Source organism: Coenobita brevimanus, chromosome 50 (genome assembly GCF_032717465.1).
Source record: "Coenobita brevimanus isolate Jiangsu-jjx chromosome 50, ASM3271746v2, whole genome shotgun sequence".
Classification (NCBI taxonomy): domain Eukaryota; kingdom Metazoa; phylum Arthropoda; class Malacostraca; order Decapoda; family Coenobitidae; genus Coenobita; species Coenobita brevimanus.
The window spans coordinates 42,509,472-42,521,791 of NC_137003.1; the positions used below are offsets into that span (position 1 = coordinate 42,509,472).

The following is a 12,320-nucleotide window of genomic DNA, read 5'->3' on the forward strand; positions in this document are numbered from 1 at the left end:
TCCTTCAGTCATTCTCTCCTTCTCTCTACTCTTCTTCTGTTTATCTCCTGTTTTTCTTTCTCTCTCCTTCTCTGCTACATCTGCCTTGGTCTCCTTCCTCTGTTCTCTTCAACTTTTTCTCTGTTCGTTTCTTATCATTCTGTGTCTACCTTTCCTCTTCTCCCTCAATATTATCCTTCCATCCCTCCTACCCATTCTTTTTCTCTCCCTCTCACCCTCCAGCCTTCCTATCTCTCTCCATTCTTTTCTACTTCCCACCTCCTTCTCCCGTCCACCTCTTCCTCCCCCTACCTCTTTCTCTCCCAACTTCTCTCCCTCCTTCCCTGTCATTCTCTTCCATCCTTCCTACCTCCCTCTGCTACTCTACCCCTCTCTGTCTCCTTCGCACTCTCCCTTCTTCCCTCCCACACCATCTCTCTCCTGTCCTGTATCTCTCCTTCTCTACATTGCTCCCTTCCTTCACACACTCTTCCACCCTGTCTCCCTCTCCCACTGCCATTCCCTTCTTCCTTCCATTTTCTCCCTCCCTCCCTCACACTCTGTCCCTTCCTCCCATTCTCCACCCCCTCTTTTCTTCCCTCCCTAAGACGTTGTCTCCTTCCCTTAATTTTTCCCTCTCCCTTTCCTTCACATTCTCCTTCACTTTCTCTCTCCCTCCCTCCTTCCAACTCTCTCACTCTCCTTCCCTCACACTATCCCCCTTCTTACCTCCCATGCTTTCCTAATTCCTCCCTCCCTTCCTGTCTCCCACAAACACTTTCCTCTTTCCTTCACCTTCCTTCTCAACTTCCTTTCCCTCCTTCCCTCTCTCCCTTCAATGCTCTCTTCTTCCAGCTTACATTCACCCCTCCTTCCTTCCCTCCTTCCTTCCTTCCTTCCTTCCTCCCTCTCATTCCCTAAGGGCTTCCTCAAAAGGCTGATTACTGAACATGGCTTTTCAGAGTCTGCCTGTACAGAGGAGGAGCAGGGGGAAGGGAGGGAAGGAGAGAAAAGAAGGGAGAGATGGACTATGGTGGAGGGAAAGAGAGGATGGAAGGAGGGGAGGAGAGAGGGTGGAAGGAGAAAGGAGATGCCAGAGAAGGAGAAAAAGAAGGGGGGAAAGGGGAAGGAGGGAGGGAGGTGGAAGTATAGTATAGAGTGGGGAGGTAGTAGTAGTAGTAGTAGTCGTAGTAGTAGTAGTAGTAATAGTAGTAGTAGTAGTAGTGGTGGTGGTGGTGGTGGTGGTGGTGGTAGTAGTCGTAGTTGTAGTAGTAGTAGTAGTAGTTGTGGTAGCAATCCCTGGCTCATATTAACGTGAACCCGGTGAACTGGAGGCCGAACTTTCCTTCTTCCACAGATCACCATCCACCTTCAGAGGGATAGGGAGGGGACTGAAGGACGTTTACATAGCCGGGTACCTCCACTGAACGGTCCTATCGATGTGAAAGTACGGAATGAGGATGGAGGGGTACAGAAGACAGAGAGGAAGAGGAAGGGAAACAGAGAGAGAGGGAGGGGGGGGGGAGGGAGGGAAAGAAGAAGGAAAGGGGGAAAGAGTTCAAAGGAAGTCAAACAGCAGTAGTCCTGTTAATCTTTTGTATGAGGGAAACAAGGAAAGAAGCTTAGAGTCTTGCTGTTTGCTCTTTTTTGTATTCCTCTGTTCACCCTAATTACACTTTCTCCCTTCCTACCTACCTACTGCCCACCCACCTTCCTTCCCTACCTACCCACCCTCAAACCCACCCTCCCTCCTACCTACTGCCCACCCACCCTCCTTCCCTACCTACCCATCCTCCCTCCCTCCCTACCTACCCATCCTCCCTCCCTCCCTACCTACCTATATACTCACCCTCTCTTCATATTAGCTATCTATCGACCTGCGTCCTTCCTTCCTACCCTCCCCCTACCTACCTACCTACCTACCTACCTTCTACCCACCCTCCCTCCCTCCCTCCCTCCCTCCATTCTTCTTGCCTTCCCTCATAGCCCCTTGCCTCCATTTTTCCTGCCAAACTCCCCTACATTCCACGAATGAGGTGAGAGAGAGAGAGAGAGAGAGAGAGAGAGAGAGAGAGAGAGAGAGAGAGAGAGAGAGAGAGAGAGAGAGAGATAAAAGAGAAAATGAGAGAAACAAAGAAGCAGGGAAGAAGAACGACAAAAATGCAGGTAAGAATTAAAGGAAAAAAAAGAAGGGGAGATTGGATTAAAGAGGGAGGAAGTGAAAAAAAGGTAAAGAAAGTAAGAAAGGTTAAAGACATGAGAGAGAGAGAGAGAGTCAGTGTGTGTGTGTGTGTGTGTGTGTGTGTGTGTGTGTGTGTGTGTGTGTGTGTGTGTGTGTGTGTGTGTGTGCGCGTGTGCGTGCGTGCGTGCGTGCGTGCGTGTGTGTGTGTGTGTGTGTGTGTGTGTGTGTGTGTGTGTGTGTGTGTGTGTGTGTGTGTGTGTGTGTGTGTGTGTGTGTGTGTGGGTGGGTGAGGCAAGATTAGGATGAAAAGAGCCCAGGGAGGAGGATGAGAAGAGATGAAGGAGGAGGAAGAAGGAGAAGGGAAGAAGAGTAATTGAACTGTATGGAAAATATTGATAAAGAGGGGACGAAGGGAAGATGAAAAGGAATATTGAAGAGAGAGAGAGAGAGAGAGAGAGAGAGAGAGAGAGAGAGAGAGAGAGAGAGAGAGAGAGAGAGAGAGAGAGAGAGAGAGAGAGAGAGCAGAAAGAATGTGATGAAAGGAAGACGATGAAGAGGAAATGAAGAAGGGGAGAGAAAGAGGGAGAGAATTAATAACAGGGAATTCTATATCATCCACAACTACCACCATCCACAACTACCACCATCCACAACTACCACCATCCACAACCACCACCATCAACAATTACCACAATCCACAACACCATCATCCACAACTACCAACATATTTACAACCCCCATCCACAACTACCACGGTCCACAACTACCACCACCCACAACTACCACCATTCACATATGCTATACTGTTATTTACGAAAACTGATTAGATGCCCATTTTCTTTCAGAGATGGCGCTGAGAGCGGTCGTGTGCGTACACCTGGTTCTGCATTACGTGCACAGCGCTGCAGGTATGTACGTGCTTTCGTGTATACAGGGGAGGGGGAGGGCACAGACGAGGGGAGGAAAAGAAGGAAGGGGAGAGAAAAATGATGGACGGAGGGGAAGGGAAATGAAAGGGAGGGAAGTGGATGGAATGGGGAAATGGAAGGGAGGATGGGAAGGAGGGGAATATGAAGAGAAAGGGGAGAATGGGAGGTGAGGAGGAGGAGATGGGGAGAGGGAAAGGAAAAGACGGGTGGAGGGGGAAGGAGAGGTGGAAGGGGGGATATGGGAAGAATAAGTGAGGGGGAGGGGGGTATGAACTGGAGGGAAGAAAGCAGGGAATGAACAGGTGGAGGACGAAAAAGGAAGGAGGGAATCAGAAGGAAAAGAAACGAGCAAAGAAACGAAGAAAAAAATCAGCAGGATGAGAGGACAGAGGGTGAAAGGCAACAGGAAGAAAATGGAAAAGTCAGAAGGAAAGGGGGAAGAAAAGGAGGAAGGAGAAAGGGAGACATCAGGAGAAAAGGAAGTGAAAATGAGAAAGGGATGAATCGGGAGAGAGAGAGAGAGAGAGAGAGAGAGAGAGAGTGTCCAATGCTATAAGATGTACCGATGCCATATCGAATGGGGAATCCAAGTGCTTATAAGAGGATTTATATAGGAGATTGGAAAGCACTGGGGCCATGGGGAACTGATCTCTCTCTCTCTCGTACTACTTTATATTTTCTCTTCCCCCCCCCTCTCTCTCTCAGAAATTTCTCGTACTATTTTGTTTTCTCCCTCCCCTTTCTCTCTCTCTCTCTCCCTCTCTCTCTCTCTCTCTCTCTCTCTCTCTCTCTCTCTCTCAATGACCGGAGGTAGAAATGAGCTGCTAAGGAGTGGATGAAAACTGGAAAAAATTTTTAAAGTATATGAGGATGGCTAAAGGAGGACAAGGAGGAAGAAGGAAGATGGAAGGAATGAAGGAATAAAACGGGGAAAACATGAAGGAAAGGAGAATGGCGAAAGCGATAAATGAAGGAGAGAAGGAAGGATGACTGGAGGGAGAGAAAAAGAAAGAAGGATGGACGCATGGAATGAAAAGAGAGGGAAGGAAGGAGGGATGAAGGACGGCATATGTGGGGAAAAAAATTACGATCGAAGGAAGGAACGAAGGAAGGAAGGAGTCGAGAAGAAAAAAACAGAGAATATTTAGAAGAATGAGAATGAAAGAAATGGCAAAAAAGGGGAACTGAATGTTAGATATAATAAAAACGAAAAGAAAGAGGGACAACCGATAATTGAAAACCAAATGAAAAATAACAAGGAAGGGTACAGGAGAGAGAGAGAGAGAGAGAGAGAGAGAGAGAGAGAGAGAGAGAGAGAGAGAGTATAAAAAATGAAAAAAACAAATTAATCCAAATAAACACTAAGGGAAAACGGGCAGCAATCAAAAGAAAACGGAAAAGAAAGCGAGAAGACAAAGAGAGGGGAAACTGGCACAAAATCTCCGTACACACTCCAACAGGCAATTAAGAAAGGATACTACGCAGCCAGGGAGAAATATCGGGGGCTCCATAAACCCCAATGTAAACTCTAAGGCAATGGAGAATATTAAACCCATAAAACCAGCAGCCTTGGGTTTAATTTCAGGGTAACAATGGAATTTGTAAGGTGATTTCTTTGCGTTAATTTCAAAGGGGAGTCTAATAGAGTTGGGAATTATCATGTATACAAGTGAGACTGTACGCAGTGTTTGTATCATGTGTGAGCATAAACTCAGACACATAAAAAGCAATATCCCTAACAATACAGTAAGTCAATCGTAGCACATCCATACATGCACTCATATACAAATACATTCATTTTGTACATGCAGACATACCGTTCAAACATAAGCCTTTCCCTAGCACTTCAAGACACACACACACACACACACACACACACACACACACACACACACCAAATGCGACCATCTGATTCTGTTAACGTCCTCTGCTGTTACCCCCCCCCCCCGTTAATCCCGGCCTACTTAACGCACTCTAATCCGCAGTATAAAAAAAATACCATAATCCGTACTGCAGCTCCTACATCATCAGTGTGTGTACGTAACGACCCCATTAAGTGCAGATGGGTATAAATATGCTGAATAATTACGTTATATTAAGAGCGATTTAAGGGGGGAGGGGAGTGGAAGAGGTGACGTGTTTCTTTGGGTGTTTTTTTTTTTGTTTATTAATGATTTACTTTGATTATTTTAAACACAATTTGATTATTTTTATTTATACATTATCTACTTTAATATTCATGTATCATTTACTTACTGTTTTTAATTTCACATTATTTTATTTCTGCACTTCTCTTACTGATCATACTCATATTTATTTTAACCTTATTTACTATTTCTTTAAATATCAACCTTTCATCTGTCTATCAATCTATCTATCTATCTATCCATAACATGTGTATGTATGTATGTATGTATGTATGTACAGTATGTATGTATGTATGTGTGTGTTTGTGTGCGTGTGTAAGGTATACATATCTACAGATTTTATTTCTATTTCACATGTACACCGGGTATATTTAATTTTGCTCTAATTCTTTTTTGTTTGTGTATTTCTCTGTGTGTGGGTCAATTTGTCTTCTTGCTCTAGTTATTTGTTTTAGACCCATTTTTTTTTCTTTGCGGGTCTGCATCCTGTTCTAGGGTTTGAGCATGTGTGTGTGTGTGTGTGTGTGTGTGTGTGTGTGTGTGTGTGTGTGTGTGTGTGTGTGTGTGTGTGTGTGTGCCGAGTGCTTATTTTGCGTGTCTACTTTATATTTTTCTGTTTGCGTTGTCCGGGTGTGTTTTAGGTGTCAAGCAAGAAATAAGAAGGCAACAAAAGTGAGGCACAGAAGCCAAAGAAATATTAAGACTGGAAAGACAAAGAATACAAACGTAACACAGAAGAAAGAGGAACAGGACGCCAAAGGATATGAGACAGACAACAATGAAATGAAATAGAGAACAAATAATGAAACACAGTAAACAAAAACATTCGAAAAGAAGACAAAGAAGTAAGACAGAACCCAAAGACAGGGGACAGACGGCACAGAAACAAGACAAAAAGAAAATGAAAAGGCGGAAGTAAGACCCAGAAACAAAAGAAACATGAACGACGAAGAAATGAGACAAGACAAAGAAGTAAGAACTGAGTGAAAATAAAAAATAAAAAGAAAGGAACAAGCCAAGGAAATCAGAAAGAGAAAAAAATGATGAGAAACGGCTAAAGAAACGATTGACATAGAAGGGAATGAATAGGGAGGTAAAGAAAATACAGAACTAGAAAGATACAGAGATACACGGAAAGCAAAGATTCGAGAGACGTTGGATGTGCGCCAATGAGAAACGAAAGACAGAGAAATAAAAGGTGTTGACAGAGAAAACTGCAAAACATACTGTAAACAGAGAGAGAGAGAGAGAGAGAGAGAGAGAGGATGAGCACTGGCCTAACATCTATGGTATGGTAACATCTTTTGTACTTTCTTCTTTCTTTCAGCAGAGGAAAAAACTACTAAGATCCACAGAAAAATGAAAAATATCAGAAAAAAAAAAAAAACAGCTTAAAAAGAACTGAGTGAACGATGAAACAGCCTACTATCTATAGTTATTTCACCTTAATGTGGCCCAGATTTTCGTTTTGCAGCTTACTTCGCATACATCAATGGCAGAACAAGATAAAAACCAAAGTAATCGCCCACGAATGCATACCGCCCGCCATCACTAAAAAAAAAAAAATAAAAAAAAAAAAAATCAGTAATCCTCTGGCAATCGGAGGTATATCATCACAGGTTCGCCAAATCGAAACAAAGTCTTAGGATGTCGCCTGCTGCGTTTCAGTGTCTCTCTGCGTTCCTGTCTAAAAAAAAAAAAAAAAAAAAAAAAAAAATCAATAATCCTCTGGCAATCAGAGGCATATCATAGTAGCTTCACGAAAATCATTAACCAACAAGCCTGATATCCCGGAATACTGCCCACAAAGTTTGGTTACAATTTGTCCGCGTGATTACAAGATATTTTGACATCAGACAGACACATACACACAGACGCAGGCGATTACATTATCGCCTCTCCAGGCGGGTGATAACAATACGAGTACTGCGGCTCTTCATGATCTCCAAAGCGCTTCGTGGGGATTAGCATCATGCTCCAGTGTTGATCTACTGTTACTAAGCAGAACTGAAGGTTGACGAATGGCAATTTTAGGCCAAGTTAAAGTGAAAAGATTATGGTAAGTAATAATACAAGTCTTCGCATTTCCTCATTCCTCCACAGTCGCCCGTCGCTCTCGAGCCAGTTTTCTGTGCCCGTCCTTTTCCGTCAGCTGGTTCGCGCCATCCAAAACAACGATGTTCTATGAATTACCGACCAAACTAGGGCCATATAAGTCTAAACCAGATGAAATAGTAGGCCCAAAGTTTTAATAGTATGTGGAGGACAGCCGGATATTTCGCTCATAATTCACTCCGGTCGTTCACCAATTTCGAAAGCCCGTGCCCATCTCCCACCCTCCCCTTGTAGCCTCCCACTGTTAATGCCCGCACCATTTTTTGCTTTTCCCCCCTTTTCTGTGACAACGGTGACAGGATAATTGCCTTTAATTATGACCCAATTAGCTTGACGTCAACATTTGGGGGAAAATATCTAGCATCCATTATAGCATTTGCAGGGCGTAGCGGCGGTGCTGACGGAAGCTTGGACGAGTTATTATGATGATTATGGGTGGGTGGAGTGGGATTTAGGGCAGTCCCCCCCTCCATGGAGTTCATCTGTTCCCGTTGTCATACATAGGGAGGACTGGAAGACAAATTCTGGACTGGTAATAGTTCCGCAGTGTTAATGTATTCCAATTTATTCAGTGGTGGAGAATTCGCAAGTTTATTTTTTAAGTGATCACAAAATCCATTCGCTGACTTCCGTTTTAATACACGAAACAACTGGGGTGATAATTGTGAATGCTATCAATCGCTGACCTCCCTTCATTACCTCCACCGGACGAATGGACGAGGTATTTCCGGCATTATTACAGTACCCGGTCGTTGAATTACGCTCGTTTTCATTAATGAGGAGAGTTGGTAGAATAGTTGTGAATTTACGGTAGTACCCTCCACTCCTGCTCTGCTGTCGCTTCCATACGTGAGGTGACTTAAGGGACAATGGTGATAATATGGTTGGCTGATGATGATGATTACTGGTGGATTTTTTGTTTGCATATTTTCTCTTTCTGGTTCTTAATCAGTCTACGATTATTAGTGGGAATCGGGTCATGATGATGATGATATTAAATGGGACCCCTCGTGTGTGTGTGTGTGTGTGTGTGTGTGTGTGTGTGTGTGTGTGTGTGTGTGTGTGTGAAATCCTAGCCCCTCTTCGTACGTACAAGCACCGGTGAGTGGGGGTGAGTGAAAGTGAGCAAGAGTGAAAGTGAGTGAGTGACGGATGAAGTTAATTCCTACACAAAAGTCATGGCAAGTGGATGAAACGCTACTCCAAATTTTATTAAAAGATTCTGAGGCTTCAAGTCGATGTATGCCCTCTCCTCTGTATATATATATATATATATATATATATATATATATATATATATATATATATATATATATATATATATTATAATGATCCAATTTCTGTGTTTGTTACCGTAAAACAGAAAATATTTTTGTTAGGTCAAGGTAAGTTAAAATGCTCTAACTTGAAGCATAAAACAATTTCCAGGCCAATCGACCCACCGGTTCCCAAGCCATGATTCATTTCTGACTGAAGATAGGACTTAATATCTAGCGGAGGCCGCCGAAGGCGACCTTTAAGTGGGTATATTAAATAATACAAACATATATATATATATATATATATATATATATATATATATATACTGTACTTATCTATACGTATGTGGGTATGTATGAATGTGTATGCGTTATGTTCCTGTATATGTTTATGTACGTCCGCGTTTGTGTGTGTAAATGTGTATGTGCTAAATATGCGCGTACATGAGTGACAAAAAATGTATTTGTGTATGTGCGTGTTCGTACGATGTGTGTATGTCAGTATGTGAACGTCCGTCCGTGTTTGTGTGTAACTGTAAATGTACCGAAATATGTGTACGAGAATGACAAAAAATGTGTATTTGTGTATGTGCGTGTTTGTACGTATGTGTGTGTATGTCTGTTTATGCATCTGTGTGGGTGTGCGTACATGTGCGCCGATGCGTTTGTGTGCATGGGGGAAGGTGTGTGGATGTACAGTATGTGCGAGTATCATTAAACTTATAAGCCTGTGTACATGATTTATGTGTGTACATAAAAGGATGTGTATTTCTGTGTGTATGTAGCTTATTTGAGAGCGTAGGTAGCCTCTGACATTTGCCTGTACCCGTGGGCGTGGCTAATCTCTGTCTGTCTTTCTCTTGTTATCTGTACTTCCTATTTACTCCAACATATTCCATTTTACTCCATTCCCTCCTGCCTTTGCCTCCTCCTTTCCCTCATTCCTACTTCCCTCCCTTCCTTCTTCTATCCCACCTTACTTCCCTCCTTGTCTTTCATCTTACCTTTCTCTCTTTCATCTTCCCTACTTCCATTTCTCTCTCCCATCCGACCTACCTCCTTTTCCTTCTATCTAATCCTTCTCTCCTTCCCCCTTCCATCCTTCCTTATCACCTTCTCTGTACCCATTTCCTTTCCTTTCTTCCTCCCTTTTCCTCTTCCTTGCCTCCAACCCTCCCCCTTCTTCCTACCTCCTTCCTCTCAAACCCTCCCTTCCCCTTCCCTTTTTCCTCCCTACCAACTGTAAATCGACCTCCTGCTTCCTAACACCCCCCCCCTTTCCTACCTGCCTCCCTCCCCTCTGCCTCCCCTTATCTCTTTATTTCCACCCCTTTCTCTCCCTTCCTCCCTCCCTCCTTCCAGCATGCCTCCCATCCTTTGCCTCTGAGCTGTGTTCCTCCCGCTCCTTTCCTCACTTCCCTCCCTTCCCTCTTTCCCACTCACCTCCCCTTACCTTCCTCCCTCCTTTCCTCTACACTTCCCCTTTTTCTTACCTCCCACCCTCATTTCTACCTCTTTCCTTCTCCCTCCCTCTCACTTTTCCTCCCGACTTCGTCACCCTCCCAACCCCTCCATCTTCCTACTTCCCTCATCCTTCTTTCCCTCTCCTTTGTTCTCCCTACCATCCTCATTTCCAACTATCTCCATCATTTTTACCTCCTTCAATCTCCCTGTCTCCCTCATCCCCTCCCCTTGCCTCCCTACCCCACAAACGCCTGATAATTATGGAAAAGTAAATAAATTAATAAATGAAGTGGAATAAACCCAGATTAACTTGAAAACCCCCACATTAGTTAGGACAAATAACCATAACATTCTACCTTGAGTATTTAGATCAAGAAATTTCCTTATATTTAGTTCTACAGAGTCCAGTTTACATTCCCAGGCTCCTATGACTCACTCTCAGCTGCATAAAATCGTCTGGCGTTAGCTGGGATGGATTTGCTAGGGTTATATCGACCAGAGAGAGAGAGAGAGAGAGAGTACCGTAATAACCAAGTCTAAGTAATTATATAAAGATCTTAACCTATTTGCGCCCAGTGCCCTCAGTAATAGGGACTGGGCATTTTTAAAAGTTAATAATGAAGGGATCCCCGGGGTTGGGACCTAATAATTAGCTTCTTGACTATGAGCAGATAGGCGGAGGGCAGTTTGCTCAGTACCCTTCCAGCACGTTCCCTCAGTCAGGAACCCTGAGAGCTAATGGGTTAATTATTATAGTTACGGTGAGTGCCATTAACACCTCCACTACCAGAACCATTTAATGTTTTTATGCTTGTTACTATAACAGCTATGACACAGACGATGATAAATACTACTAATAATACTAACAATATTACTACTACTACTACTACTATTACTACTACTACTACTACTACTACTACTAATAATAATAATAATAAACAGTTCTTGAATGCATACATTATACGAGGTATTAGGAATTATCTGTTGTGCTTTTCTTAATTGTATATGTCAAACCACAAGCTTAAAACAAATCTTACCTTTTGAACACTAATGCAACTCTCTGTTTATATCTGGACTGTTTCCCATCTCATCACCCAATGAATGTTAGGAATATAATAATGAAGACGTATTCAGACATTTAACTACCTTAACTTGTCACCTTTTGCCATCTTTCTCTCCTTGCCTTTCCTCCCTTCCAACCCTATCTTCCCTCCCTACCTTCTATACTAAAATCCATCCTTCAGTCCACCTTTCTGCCTCACCGAACTCCATTATTCTGTCTACCCTTCCTACCATCCATACTGAGTTCCATCCTTCTCTTTCATCCTTACAAGCGCTGTCTATCTCAACTATCAGCTTCCTTAACCTTCCTTTCCCATTTTCTCATCCCTTCTCACACACAGTTACGGCATCTGCTAGGGGAGTGTTTCGCTACTGCTTCACTAGTTCCTGTCTCACATTCAGAGGCCGGAAGTAGTCGGCGGGTGTCTAATTACGAAGCATGACTCGATTCTGTGTCAAAACTATACTGCAATAATTTTCAGATTCATTTTATTTCAATCAACATCAATAATCATGCAGAATAACGTACAAGAATGCCATTAATAAAAAAATACGAAGGAACAGTAATAAAAACATCAAGGAGAGGTAAAGAACACGTGCCAAACAACCAGTGTAACCTTAGAGTACGAACAAACAAGGTAAACACTCACAAAAAGGGGGAAAAAAAAAAAAGAGCTAATGAAAAAACTAACCCACAAAAACACACAAGCCTGAGTCAAGAGGAGGAGGAGGAGGAGGAGGAGGAGGAGGAGGAGGAGGAGGTACACACAAACGCAAGCCTAGAGAGAGAGAGAGAGACACACACACACACACACACACACACACACACACACACACACACACACACACACACAAAGAATAACAAAACAGAGGGCAAACCATGAACTCCAGTATACAAACCTGATTTAAGAGGCGGCGAGCACAGCGAGCCCTGCAGCGGCGAGATAAGAGGGTCGTGTGTTACATCCACCTTGCGTAGTGGAGGATCAAAATAATTGCGTTCTTTCTCTGCCCATTTGAACGCTTTCTTGCGGGATGGGGTGTATTGTGGGAGGTTGGTTAGTTGGGAAGGCTATATTTTTCTCTTTTAGGAGTTTTGATTGTGTGTGTGTGTGTGTGTGTGTGTGTGTGTGTGTGTGTGTGTGTGTGTGTGTGTGTGTGTGCTACCGCGTTTGTTTGCACA

The 12,320-nt window shown here is 43.3% G+C and overlaps 1 protein-coding gene across 1 annotated transcript in view; it reads left to right on the top strand.

Moving 5' to 3' along the window:
* The window catches only part of LOC145399746 (uncharacterized), a 241,072-nt gene that overhangs the window by 101,057 nt on the left and 127,695 nt on the right, over positions 1 to 12,320 (top strand). The window contains exon 2 of the mRNA XM_080272294.1: positions 3,007 to 3,069. Coding sequence (XP_080128420.1) covers positions 3,009 to 3,069 — 61 coding nt within the window. The 5' untranslated portion in view covers positions 3,007 to 3,008. The remainder of the gene's footprint in view (positions 1 to 3,006; positions 3,070 to 12,320) is intronic.